This window comes from Puccinia triticina, chromosome 3A, assembly GCF_026914185.1.
Source record: "Puccinia triticina chromosome 3A, complete sequence".
In the NCBI taxonomy this organism is placed as follows: Eukaryota; Fungi; Basidiomycota; class Pucciniomycetes; order Pucciniales; family Pucciniaceae; genus Puccinia; species Puccinia triticina.
In genome coordinates, this window is record NC_070560.1 from 6,389,344 (window position 1) to 6,403,492 (window position 14,149).

The following is a 14,149-nucleotide window of genomic DNA, read 5'->3' on the forward strand; positions in this document are numbered from 1 at the left end:
GAAGGGTGCGAGGACGAGTGTTCGGGAGTCGTGGTGGTTCTTGATGAGTGGTGGCCGTGGGAGGCTGGCTGCTGTGACATGGCCCGGCTGGAGACCACCCTCCCGCGAGAAAAGGCTGCTGCGACTATCCACCCTCAACCACATCCACCTCGAAGCAGACCCAGCACGCAAGACATGGACCAGAGCGGGCAGCGGCCACCAGCTGCACAGATGAACGGGCTCGCCGGCCATACGCACTCGCTGAGCATCATCAAGCGATATCGGGCCTATTTCAGCCTGGCCGAGGTCGACGAGATGCTCCGCAAGCAATCCGCCAAGCTGGTGCCCGCCAGGGTCGAAGCTATCCGCCAGCAGGCCTGCGTGTTCATCGATAAGATCGGCAGTCGTCTCGGTTTGTACGCTTCCCTCCCTCCCTCCTCAGCTATATGTCACCACGTCACAAAGTTCATACTAAAAATCTATCTTCTGTTTCTTCTCTCGATTGGCTGTATGGTAACTGACAACAGCTTTCTTTACCCTATCCATTCACACTTGCGAATGATTTGATATCGGCCTTTTCTTCAGTCCCAGACGGACGATCGGATCGGCTCTACTGCTCTACCATAGATTCCATCTATTCTTTCCATTTTCAGAATTCAACCTGCACGACGTATCGATAGCATCAGTATGGCTTGCGTCAAAGCTGGAAGACACCTTGAAGAAACTGAGGGAGATTCAATTGGCCGCCTGGTTGGTTCGGAACATCCAAGAGGGCGGGAACGGATTGGGGGAGCCAGAGCCGAGTATCATCGAGGCTGAAAGGCACCGATTGTCCGGGATCGAGAGGCTGTTGCTCGAATCAGTTTGCTTCGACTTCGGATCTGGTAAACCAGCTGGTGGGCGAGACGTGTTCGGCTATCTGATCGGAATCGGCCGCAGGCTTGAGTTATCCAGACATCATATTCAACTCAGCTTTCGATTGGCAATCGACTCTCACCGCACCCTCGTCGGCCTCACCTACCCCCCTCATCTGATCTCCCTCTCGTGTCTCTATCTCGCCTCCTTCGTCCAACTTAACCCTCAAGAAGAAGATCAGACCAAATTCGAACCCAACTGGAACGTGCCCTATGAGGCAGATATTGAGGACATTGAAGGTTTTTCATCTCTTGGGTTTTTGTTGTTGTTGTTGTTGTTGGAACGCGCTAGCTTTTTGATTGATACTTCTTTTCCTCCATATCCATTTCTGTAGAAGTCTGTCATCAGATTTTAGATCTTCTGATCTCACTTTCCTCGGCGCTCAAATCAAACCAATCGCCCTCTTCGCCCTCGGAGGCGAAAGGGATGAAATCCAGTGCGCTTGGGATCCCAAGCTCGACTGCCAGTCCGATTCCAGGGGCGAGCGACCTCACCGGACTGAAGATCAAGCTCCGAGAGATTGAGAACCAACGGCGCGAATCCTCCGGCTGTGAACCTGCCCCGAGAATGGTCGCCGGAGGTGCAATGATGGCCCAGGAGATTGAAGAGCTCCACTCCGATAGTAAAGAATGGCTCGGCAGGGATGATGTGACCGTCAGATTTATCTTTGGCGCAGACGGCTCCGAGAATCTCATCGACCCCTCTTGCCCACCTTCTCGCCCGTGTAGGTCTCTGTCACTTATCAACCCGTGTTTGACACCTTACTGATTTCCACTTCACTCGCTCAGCTAATTAAACCCGGCCCCCGCCAAGAAGGAAAAAAAGGAAAGAATATTGCACTGTCCAATTGTTAGTTATTCAATTCGGACCTATTCGTTTTGAGGTGATTATTGGCGCCATTTTGAATCTTAAGGCTGTGACCCGAGCTGATGCCCCAGAGCCTGACTCCAAGGCGTGACCCCTGGGTGCGGGGCATCATATTGACCCTCTTGTCCGCCCGAAACCACGGGTCATAGCATAACTGAGGAAGGGGGGGGGGCAGGAGATAGTGTTAAGAGGCTTTTTTATTTTGCTTTCCTTGTTCTATATGCATTCTAACAGCCAGCTAGTGAAGTACAACGATGGTAATGAGGGGGTGACGAGATTTAACAAACCAAAGAATTGAAAAAGAACTAGGCTTGGCCGTCAAAGGCTTGGTACGAGCCGTTCAGGCGCAAGATACACTTCTGGCTTGTGCTCTTATGAAGGCTAATCGGGAAAAGTCCCAGGACTCCTCCCCCCCCCCATTCCACACATCTGTCCCACCATATTGCTTCATCAGCTCTAAAACTGAGGCCAACTAGGGCTCTCAGTATCAGATTGAAGAAATGGGGGTACATCACGTGGGGCTTAGCCTTAGGGCATTTCCAGGGTCTGGCGTTTGGGACATCCCTCATCGCCCGTTTTAACAAGTAGGAGAGCAAGTGGGCCCAGGTGGGCCCTCGTACTGGGCGTCGGCGGATATATGTATGTATCCTTGTCGATATATTCCTGAGAGTTAGTATTAAGGAGACGTACTAGGGTGGGCTATCATACTCTGGGGGCTTTGTGGGCCTATCTCAAGTGGCAAGATAGCCTAGCATAAGCGAGAGGGGAAGTTTAATCACGTAGAAACTCTAGTGAGAAATAACCTTGTACAGTAAATGATAAATAAAGAACAAAGATATCGAGATAAAGACCTCCAAGTTGTTACTGGTTTCAACAGTCTTGAAACGAGTATTGCAATAGGAACGCGTGTTGCAAGCAAAACGCGATTTCCGAAGTGGCTGGATGATGTGTGAATGAACGCACCCACGCTCGCCCAAGACATCGAAGTCCCTGTGATTTATTTTGCGCCGCTTCATGAGTTTCCACGTCTTGAGCTCGATCTAGATAGGATCTTAGTGAACGAACGGACCTATGAGACGAGTACTTCCTACCAGCTTCATGCAAGCGTTCCGCATCAGTTCACAATGAATAATCCTCGTGATTTTCTCATCAATAATCAAGGGCTCGCGAAGACACCTTTGGGAAAAGTGATGTATTCCGAGCCTCGTCGTGGCGCCAGAATCGAACGGATCCCTGTACATGAGGAAGACACATCAGCAGAATTATTAGAGTTTGATATAACAGCTTTTGCCTTATTGTCGAAATCGAGCAGCAGAGACACAATAAATCTAGAAATCATCTCTGAAATGATTGACAAACTGCGGGTCAAAACACTAGTGATGACAGAATTTCAGTATACTCGAAAATATCACGAATATTTCAGAAACATCCCTTCCCGTAGCAAGAAACCAGAATCAAATACTGATACGGAGGATTTACTGGTTAGGCACAGAGAAATACGTAAACAAGAAGCTCTAGAAATCATCTTGCAATACCAGAAGGTTTGGTGTACACATTGGCAGAAGAAAACAAACAGAAACATTGAAGCTTTAGCTCAAAATACAGAAAACAGTGAATCTTTCAAAATGCAAAAACTTCTTCTGCTATTCTTGTTTTATGTTGAAATGATAAGTACAATCATCCCTCAAGGCCCAAATGCAAAAGAAGAAGTACAAATAAGACTGAATGAAGCAGCAAGTTTATTTGAAGACCTGTTTCTGACTGGTACCTTGGTAGGAACACAAATCATGAACAAAAACAGAACTAAAACTAAAGATCTAAAAACCGCAATTAGAGAAAAGGTCTCTGCTGGACGATCCCATCAAATTTTTTCTGCTCTTTGGATATTGTTGGAGATGTGGCTCAATCTACACAGGAATGAACTCTGTCAGCAGCTTATTCAAGAAAATGGTGAAAGGAACATGCTTGATACTACTAAAATTTTCTTTAATCATATTTTCTGCTACTCTATCAAGAACCTTGGCACTAGATTGGAGATAAAAAATGATTCTGCTTGAAGAAAAAAATATATGAAATGGTGTTACATAATTACAAGAAAGTGAAAGATTATTGTTGTCTCATTGGTGGTTTATGTTTAGTAAATCTCAGAGTGTCCACAAGGAAGTTGCTATTTGTGAGTCACTAAATTCTCACAATAACAACATGGTTGAGAAACTGAAAGCTTTAAGTAGTGTGGTTCACACTCACAGTGTTCAATTATGTCTCCATATGAGTGATTGGGTGTGGTTTGTGAGTTTCACAGAAGTTACACAAAATTTCCTTGTGAGCCCTAGGTGAGCTGTACAAAGTGTACAAACTCACAAGGTTGAAACACTGAAATGATTTATTTCATGTGAGTGTTGCAGATTCAATCTGTTCTGATTTGGAACAGATAATTGGCAACAGTAAAAGAGCAAAGAACTCTTTGCACAGTGAAATCATTGTTGCTGATGATGATCAATGATCATCAAAAATTTTCAAACTTGAAGTGGGTTAACAATTCTAATCTTGATTGAGGCAGAAGAGGAATAATCATCTCTTGCTCTCTGCTCAACAACAAAATATTAATTTACTTTGTCTCACACAATCTAGCTAATACAACCTAATTGATTGTATAAGCTCATCTGTCTTCATCAATCAATCAATAAAGATTAACAAGTAGTACAAATATATCTTTCACAGTTGTTTCTATCATAACCCTTACCTAGATAGCTGGCAGACATGATCTGCCTTTAAGGTATTATTAGATTTTTTTTATTTATAACTTTACTCACAGATATCATGCTTACTTTAATAAATAAAACCTTTAAGTTGTCTGCTTATTTCAGTGGGGTTCACAATTGGATTTTACTAAACTTTCAAGCCAAATTTAAGGCCTTTATGATCCAAGTTTATTAAAGCCTCAGAATCACAAAACAAAAATTCAAGGGTTTCCCCTACAAATCTCCAAAATCACAAAAAAAATTCAAGGGTTTCCCCTCTGCAACTTCCAGAAAAAAACATGGAGGGTTTTCCCTCTAAAAATGCCAAAATCAACAAAAAAGCACAGTTTTACAACAACCTGCAACCAGCCACCTAACCTCAGCAAGCTGATGCACCATGGCCCACCTTCCATCCCTGTCTAGCAGGGTTAAAAAAAGGTGAGAGGATGACCCCCATTGAAGGCATTATGCAAAGGGGCACCAACAAGTTTAGCCCCTCAAACTGCGCAACTGCAACAGCGGAGGGGGTGGGGACAAACCACACGCTGGAAGTACAGCGGCAGAGGACGCCCTGGGGATTATCAGAACACAAGAGCACCCCGTTTTATACGCCATCAACCAGCAAGCTCGTCTCAAGCCTTGCCCTTGACTCCATTTGCCTGTATCCTCAACAAGAACACCACTGCCACACCGCCGATGTATTTGTGACCCGCAAGGCATTGGCTACTGCTTGGATCTTCTGGCCATCCTGGTCAACACGTCCAACGCGCGCTACTTGATGCTGAAATCAACCCTAGACTTTGACCTGTTGAGGGCATTGTGGCTCCACCGCCATGTCCCTTTGACGCCAACACCACTCCCGCCCAACGTTGCTATTGATACATACCAGGAATATCTTATCAGTGGGCCCGCAAAATACATCAGACAATCTTACAGTCAGGCCACAGGCTATGTACTTGCTTGTCTCCGCCTCCTACCAATGTACTACAAGCTTGCTAACTATCATCAAAACCATTTTTGACAGTCAGACAGCCCTCACAAAGAGTCACTCAAGCCTGGCCCGGTCTCTCACTCTCCCTTGACCACCAGAACGAGTTCACCCGTCGTCTCCTCAGCCCGTGCCAGACCGGGCACTTTGAGCAGTGGATCAGCCTTACGGCACCAATTCGCCGGGCCATTCGCCCATGGGCCGCCTCCCAACCTGTCCTCGTCAACTTGATGTTCCACTACTCGCTTAACTGAGTCATCTTCAATTGGAAGAGCCGCGTCGTCGACGCCCTTGATGTCCAGATCGGTGATCTTAGTCAAACCATTTGGCTTACTAGACCTTTGACGGGGGCTTGCTCGTCTCGCCGGATTACTTTTATCCTCTGAACAGGTTTGTCTTCTGCACAGTTCCCCTTGAAAACTACTTATCTCGGTTTATTCCAACCAAACAACAAACTGATGATTCCGCACTTCTCTGTCTATGTAGTCTCAGTTGTCAAACGGCGTAATCCTTGAAGTCTATAGCTGTGTAAAAGATTGCATTAAGTGTGGATGAGCTTCGACCGGCAAGCCACAATGGCTAAGTTGATTGAAGAGATCAGAGAGACCTATGTGGACACTCAGCGGCGGCGGCGGCGACGGATCAAGCGGCGAAAACGACGGTTGAAGAACAAGCAGTACATTTTCATTGAGGAGGAGAGTTGACACATTCAGACTCAGGACCCGCTCATCTCGGACCCCCAATGTTGTGATCCTGAGAGCAAGGAAGTTGAGCAGTTTCATAAGCGGCTGAGACCCGCGCCATCAAATGGGTGTCCCCTGGCCACCAGGCTGCCAAAGCCTGTCCCCTCTTGCCCTGGCCTTCAGTATCCTCACCAGGTTTTGCCTGTGATCCGCATAGTAAACATGCATAGGTAGAATCACTAGGTTTGGACGAAGTTGCACGGACAGTCCATATATCTAATTTTAAGTCGCCAACAGAAGTACAAAGAACAGATCAATCATCCTGGTCAGAGCTTTGAAATTCACGACACACTTCTGCCAGGCTTAGAGCATCTCCACCGCGGGCCCTATATTGGGGGACTATACCAAATTTAGTCACCGGGGCCCAGTTTAGTCTCTCCACCGGAGGGAGTAAAGGAGGTCCTGAGCAACTGCAAGAGCTCCTTTTGGATTTTTTACTTTGGTGAGCAGAAAAAAAGAATGAGATGAGCAATTACAAGGCTCAAGGATGGGACAGTGAGGGTAAAAATCTCACTGGATGCAGCTCAAATTAGCGCACAGAGAAAGTAGAGAAAGAACTTTTGGTTTGATTTGGTGTATGTAGTATATTTTTCCTGAACTATCTACACATCTACACAAAAAAGTCCAGCTCATCTATCATCTGTGGGGTGCAGTAGAAATTGAAACTTATGATGTTACTCATATACTAATATCAAGAAAGAATCTACCACTCTGATAATCACATCATTATATTTTTCATCTGATTACTTGCTTCCTGACCAAATATTCTTGGCTTCAGCCAATGTAAGACTCAAAAGTGTGAAGTTACACATCTAAGTGAACAGCCTCAATCCCATAAATTGAGAAAGAGGCAATGATCCCAAAAGACTGCAGATACAGGTGAGCAAAGCAAACCTTGTACCACAGTCCAAACCGCTGCAGCAGGGCTAAAAAAATGATTACATCCCTTCAATGCATGCAGTTTCCACCCACTCAAGCAGGAAAATCCCATCTTGCAGACAGAATGACCAGATTGGCAATCCCCAAACGTAAGTGGATGGTTTTTCTGACTGACATGTAACATGTTGATCTAGTTGAAGATCTAATACCATATCCTATCCCTATAGACTCAGTCAAAGAGGAACAGAAGGACCAAACCAAATACACTAAAATAGTAGGAGAACCAATTTGCAAGTTGTCCTGTCCCAAGCTAAGATAGAAAAAGGAACAATAGTCTAAAAGAAGGCAAACATCTGCTGTTCACCTAGAAAACATTGCAGCACATATATGGTGTTGCAAGCCTGTCTGTGCACTCACCAAAGTTTTGCCAAAAAAAGGCCAAGCGCACATGGCCAACCCTCAAGCCCGCTTGGCCAATCCTCAAGCCCGCCTGGAACACTCCCAACCCCCTCTTGGCATATTGCAAAGTGGGCGGGGTTTGGCACAAAGCCCCACTGGGCTGATTTTAAGCAAGGGTGCCACGCACACCCAACGCTGTGCCGGCCATCAAGGAGAGAGGTTTCCCTCCTTAATGGTCAGTCTACAAACCGGTCATCAAGAAGGCAAGACTCCCTTCTTGATGATCAATACAAGTATCACCCACTGCAAAGGGAGTCTTCCCTCCCCAATTACCAGCCTACAGACCAGCCATTGAGAAGGAAAAGCTCCCTTGTCAATGTCCAATGTGTGATGTCGAGAAGGGAGAACGTTTCCCCTCCTCAAGGGTATGTTGTTCTTCCCTTTTGAGGCAGAGAAGAGGGCCAGCATCTGATGATCGGTGTGTTGCATGCCAAGTCACAGATCCCACATTGTCCCAGAGCTTGATCTTGGCCAAGTGGGACTTGGCTGTGTGCCAAGTGTTAGATTATGAATCTGGCAACTCAGGCTTTGTAGCTTAGTGGTAAAGCAGGCACCTAGAGTTAGCCCAACCCGGGTTCAAGTCCTGGTGGAGCCATTTCTTTCCTGACACCAAGCTCTTCCCCCAGCGCAACCTGACCAATCAAGCCCGCTGGGCACATACCTCACCCCTGGAGGCACTCGGCCAAGCGGGAGTTGGGTATGTGCCCAGATGGGCTTGCAACACCATACAGGAATCCTCCCAGGAAGCTGGATACATTTGTATCCAGCTTGCCAAGAGGAATCCTCCCAGGGAGCTGGATACATTTGTATCCAGCTGGCCAATAGGAATCCTCCCAGGGAGCTGGATACATTTGTATCCAGCTTGCCAAGAGGAATCCTCCCAGTAAGCTGAATCTGTCCAGCTTACTGGGAGAACTCCCTGGCCAAGCTTGATTGACTCCTACCGGGGTTCTGGATACATATGTATCCAGATCACTGCCAAAGGGGGTACCTAATCTTTCACCAATTTTTAGAGGAGAGCTCTGACTTCTTGATCTAGCTTACAGAATATTTTATTTGGTTCTTAATTTTGAATTGAAGACCAAAGAAGAGGATTCACAGTTATTGCAACTACCCACCATTGGTACCTGGGGTACCCGCCAAAATTATTGCCGGTACCCCCTAAGTGGTGCTGGGTGCGGTGTGAGGTGCTGGATTTGGCAAATAGAACAGCAGGTATCCATGTTACAATGTTCCTCTCTAACATAGTGTGCTTTGGAACACTCCTATTACGTACTGTGCTTTGGGATACAGGGTTAGAGATGGCACTTGGCACCTGCTGGCGGGTACCTGTCACACTTCAGCACATAATTCTATGCGCCTGCAGGCGATCATGGCGGGTGCCAGGGGATCCATTTTAGTAAACATACATGCAGGGAGCTGCACAGGCGCAATGGGTACCTGCAAGCGCATATTATGTGCTGAAGTGTGGCGGGTACCCGCCTGCGGGTTTACTGGATATCCCACTCAGGATATCTGGTAGTGGTTGAAGTGGTAAAAAGAAAAGAAAAAGATTAGACAACTGTCTTGCATTGTTCTTTAATAAGATTGAAGGGATTCTGTCTTACATGAGTCTTTGTGTTTGCCAGATGTTCTTGAAGCGGATGAGGATGAATTCGCGGAAGAAGAGCTAGAGGAAGGCTTGTCAACCGATATTCAGGTGGGCATCTTGGTTCTGGTGGTGTTGGCCTGTTGGGTAAGGGTTTGAGCAAACTATTATTTTTGCATCAGCCGTGTGTATGTACTGGCGGCACAGACCATGCAGATCTGGTAGAGCATGCCAGACCTGTACAGATCTACTTACACCAATCACCCTTGTATTTACATAGAAACTTCATCCCAAAACGCCTGCCATTCCGTGCTGTACATACATAACTGGAACCCAAAACTCCCTCAGGGGGAAATTTGAGGTCCCAATTACCGTCTCAGGATGTCTGGAAAAGACCGCGGGTGTGTTGACCAAGGCAGCCCAACATGTCATGGTATCTGGACCTGTGTCAACATTCAGTAGATGAATGTAGCAAATATAATCAGGAAGTCTTGGGTTCTTTCCTAGATTAACTAAGACTCTCAAACAAAGGGTCTGGGGGACCCTGCCTGGAGGACCTCCATAGGAGAGGCTTATGAATAATGTCTTCAGGCTGGCAGACAAACAAAGGATTTTCAATCCTAAAAACACAAAAACACATTTTAAAATTCAACAACATGTGGACAAGAAAAATTGAATGGAGAGTTTTTTGGCGGTACTGATGGGCACCATCACCCAAGTTTTTGAGGCATAAACTCCAAAACTGGTTGAAGGAATCTGTTTTGAATTTCAAAGGAATCCTGAAGGATATTAAATCGTTCTGAAGATCCATCTTTGGATTTTCTGATAATATGCACAATTGAATATCCTTGCAATATTTGAGTGGCTACAGGTGTAGGATCTGCAGATATCTGTATGTTTGTGAATCCAATATTCAAAAGGCATGATGGTTGGAGGAATCAAAGAAAACTTCTCTAATTCCAAAAGGAGAGGCAGTTGCAATGATACAATCAGCAATGGTTGATCATCTACCATGAGCACAAAAGTGTAAAAATAACTTAACTACATAGAGACTTTTGGGTTCTTGCACCTTCTGAATCCGTGGCTTGGCCAGTGGGTACACCTCATTGACACCGGGATGTGTGTTCTTTGGTGAGCACCTGCCCATCGGGAAGGATTTCACTATGGAGCAGTCCGTACCAGCTAGCCGAGGAAGGCTACTTGAGGCAGACGGCAGCAAAGTGTATCAGCTGGCCGGACAACAGAAGGTGTCTTGGCTCGCCGGGCCTGGGGGGGAACATTGCTCCTCAGAAGTCACCTTCTAGTCTGCATGCTCGCCAAGGTTGCTCCCTGGCAACTAACTGCACATACATGCTCTCTAAGGATGCTTACTTCCCAACAGGCAGAATCCTTGGTGCTTGTACATGCCTGCCAAGGAAATGGCCATCAAATGGAGTACATACTACATACTCCCTTCTCCACTTACTTGATTACCATTGTGGTGACCAGTTTTGTGGCACCTGCGGGATAGAGGATTTCCCCCAGTTTCAGGCATCAAGATGTCCAGCCACGGAGCTTCAAGATCAATCAGAGCGCGGGGCGCGCGGCGGAACCCTCAAGACGTATCAGGATCAAGAACCCCCTCAGGTCTTCAGTCACGGAGCGCGCCGGGACAACTTTTTTTTTTTTTTCTTCTTCAGTTTTTTCTGACCTGTTTTTTTTTGCTCCTTAAATGCGCGTGTTGGAGGGGTTGGTGTGTGGAGGGTTTGGGTTGTTTCCTTTGGTCCTTGTTTTGTCTCTCTGTTTTCCTGCTTGTTGTTGTGCGCGCAGAGGTGCGCAGGTGTATGATGACCTTTCCCGCAGCATGTCACAACCACGGAGCTCAGATGATGGGGCGGCATGGGACTTTTTCTGAGCCTAAATTTTCATCTCAGATCACTCATCACAATATCACAGTTACCCAAATCAGAATCTTGAGTCTATTGATCCAACCGTCTCCGCAAGTTTTCAGAGTTCCTCCACTCTCATCCCTTTCCCAGATTCCTCCTTTCTTTAACCCTCCTCTGACTCAGTTAGCCGGCTTCTTTCCCCAGTTCTGTAAATAACATAACTACCGCCAACGGGAATCTAAATCCCGTCGTCTCAACTCAAAATCCCCCCCCCCTCCCTAAGCTATCAATTGAATCCCAGATCACTCGCACTTTCCGGACCACCGCAAAGGCAGCGCACAGCGCAAATCTCCCTTCCAGTAACTGCCAAAGGCCCAGCACCGGTCGGAGTTCCACACCATTTACATCAGCAGCCATCAAGAGAGGTGACTGAAACCCAAGGAGGAATTCTTGTTCTGCGCAGGCAAAATGTGGACTTCAAACACCTTTTGCAAGCTTCTTTGAAAGATTAAGGCTGTGTGGGATAATAATTTCAAGATCAGCAATGTGTAGGTTCTCCGTCCATTTTTTTAGCAAATAAAGAAGTTTTATTTGGGGGTGCTGTTGTAATTCCTTAGTTTATTTCTTTGTATTTTTTGCTTTATTTTTTAAAACATTAGTACAGCAAAAATTATAAGGATTGGGGAGATGATACCAGCACCATTTTAAAGCTGAGATTGAGAAGTGTAATTTGGCTCAGGGGCAGGTCCACAAGAGCTGAGGGGGAGGCTGGGTGATGCTAAGTATTTTTCCTCCAGATTTCTTTCTCAGCCAAATTTTTGACTTTGTGCACAAGTCCCTCCCTGCGGGCGGGGCCGCTTCGCGCCCAGCCACAGAGAGCCTCCCACCAGGGGGAACTTGTTTCAAGTTAGGGTTCTTTCTATGAAAACTCATGCAGCACACAACCCCACCATACCCAATCACGCATATAGCAGCCCATTATAATGCCGCGCAGTGTGTGCCACCCAACTTCACTAGACCTTTTTTGGCAGTTTTTAATCTATCACACAAAATGAGCGGCTCTCATTTAGAGGTTGGCTATTCCAAATTTAGTGAACCAACTAAAAAAAATCTTCTGTGTCTTCATTTTGGAAAAATCTTCACCCATATCTATCCAGGGGCTACATTCATAGAGTCGGGATAACAGCTATCATAAGAAACTCCTGGGTTCTTTCTGTGAAGCTCACAGAATAAAAAGAGTGTGCTGATTTGCTGAAGCTTGCCAGGGAATTGATATCAAGACAATTCAGTGACTCACAAATCAAAATTTATCCAGAGATACTCTAAGCTCTCATAAACTAAACCCCCAGGGAGAAAAAAAATAAGATTCATTTGTCCTGGCATTGATCACATTTTTTTTATAAAATAGAAGAAAACAAGAAGACACATTATTTTCCCTTCAGTTGATTGCAGAGGTTCTTAATAGAATAGCAGAAAATACTATTGAAGAAATTTGTAGTAGTAAGAAGCCGAGTATTTTTGCCTTTAGCAAGCCCCTGAAAAAGTTCCTGCCTGTATAATTTCAGCCACTCCTTTAACAAAACCCAGAGACTTGCAAAGAAATCAATGGATCGTCCAGAAGCAAGATTGCTTTCAATTTATTTGTTGAAAGCGTGAAGATTTTCTCTGGTCATGATTTGTGTTTCTGCAAAGGTACTGGCGAGCACAAGTTCTTCAAATAAAGATGCACCATTTTCTAATTGTCTTCCCACTTTGTATTCCGCATCTAGCTCTCTAGGGATGATTGTACTTATCATTTCAATATAAAATAAGTATACTATCAGCAATTTGTGCATTTCTGGAGATTTACTAGCTTCTGTATCTTTGGCTAGAGAGTGGATGTCTAGGTTTGTTTTTTTCTGCCAATGTGTACACCAAACCTTCTGGTCTTTGAAAATGATTTCTGTGGATTTACTTTTCAATTCTTCCCTACGCTGACTGATTTCTCTAGTTTTAGCCTTTGATTCAATTTTATCAGCATTTGAGGATGGTGTCTCATTATAGTTTTTGTTGAAAAACCCATGATAGTTATGAGTAAACTGATGTTCTGAAATCACTAGTTTTTGGCGCTGCAGTATGTCAATCATTTTGAAGATGATGTCTAAATTTTTTGTGTCTTTGCCGCGTGGAGTTGGAAAAGCAAAAGCCGCTCTGTCAAACTTTAATAATTGAGCCGATTCGTCTTCCTCATGGCCAGAGATTTGTTCGCTCCCAGCGCCACTACGAGTCTCGGCATTCATGGCTTTCCCCGAAGGTATCAGTCCTCGATTGTTGATGGGAAAATGACGAGGATCATTCATTGTAAAATGATGCAGAATGCTTGCAGGAAGCTGGTAGAGGGGACTCATCTCACTTGTGCCTTCGCTCACCAAAAACCTATCTGATTCTTGATTATTGACTGTATTGATGTGTCTACTAGAGATTGTCATCGAGGAGGGGCTGGAGCTCAAATTTGGGGGCGATTGATTGATGATACTGTTGTGTTTGCTTTCGAGAGAAGAACTGGGTTGTTCTTCCGGCTCGATGAAAGCGCCCATCAGCTTGATAAATTTCCGAGGCCTCGGCGTCGATTGCTGGTTATTGTAAGTGTGAATTTCTGCAGGATCCGAGTCTTTTCCTTTCACTATCATGTTATCCTGCGGTGGCAATATCCTGCTTGATCCTGGAGTCCAATCCTGGCTTTCGTCGTGGATCGGCCAACTGGGAATGAAACGATATCCTCCTGGTTTAGGCCACACATCATCCTCTGGATTTCCACTTGGCCTGGCATGCAGTCTGTAGCATTGGATCGAATCGCAAGCACGAGCGGTACGCTGGAGAGCTCCTCGATCCAGCTCATATAGTCGAGGGGATAAAAAATTCGAAGGAGGAACTTGAAGTTCTTGTCTGTTGGATCCCCATGCATTGGGATGGCTTGGACCATTTTCCAGCTGTATAGAGGAGGTGGAATGAGCTCCATCTCTTGCAAACGTCGGTGGTCCCGCAGTCCGCAAAGAAGCAGATCTCTCCAGAGCATTCATCCGAGGTTCATTCATTGCGTGGCAATTGATAGTCCATAGTAACGCAACAATGATTCGAATCAT

The 14,149-nt window shown here is 45.6% G+C and overlaps 3 protein-coding genes across 3 annotated transcripts; 2 read left to right on the forward strand and 1 right to left on the reverse strand.

The window, feature by feature from the left end:
- Nucleotides 1–174: 174 nt before the first annotated feature.
- Nucleotides 175–1,690, forward strand: PtA15_3A679 (uncharacterized protein; the record flags this gene model as incomplete). The annotated part of the gene is made up of 4 exons (XM_053167670.1): nt 175–395; nt 565–1,133; nt 1,229–1,618; nt 1,683–1,690. 4 exons carry the CDS (start codon nt 175–177, stop codon nt 1,688–1,690), a joined length of 1,188 nt encoding a protein of 395 aa, XP_053018865.1.
- Nucleotides 1,691–2,885: 1,195 nt separating this feature from the next.
- On the forward strand, nt 2,886–3,480 carry PtA15_3A680 (uncharacterized protein; the record flags this gene model as incomplete). The annotated part of the gene is made up of 2 exons (XM_053167672.1): nt 2,886–3,302; nt 3,451–3,480. The coding sequence occupies 2 exons, from the start codon at nt 2,886–2,888 to the stop codon at nt 3,478–3,480; spliced, it is 447 nt and encodes a 148-aa protein (XP_053018866.1).
- Nucleotides 3,481–12,664: 9,184 nt separating this feature from the next.
- PtA15_3A681 (uncharacterized protein) lies at nt 12,665–14,149 on the reverse strand (the record flags this gene model as incomplete). The annotated part of the gene is made up of 1 exon (XM_053167673.1): nt 12,665–14,149. One exon carries the CDS (start codon nt 14,147–14,149, stop codon nt 12,665–12,667), a length of 1,485 nt encoding a protein of 494 aa, XP_053018867.1.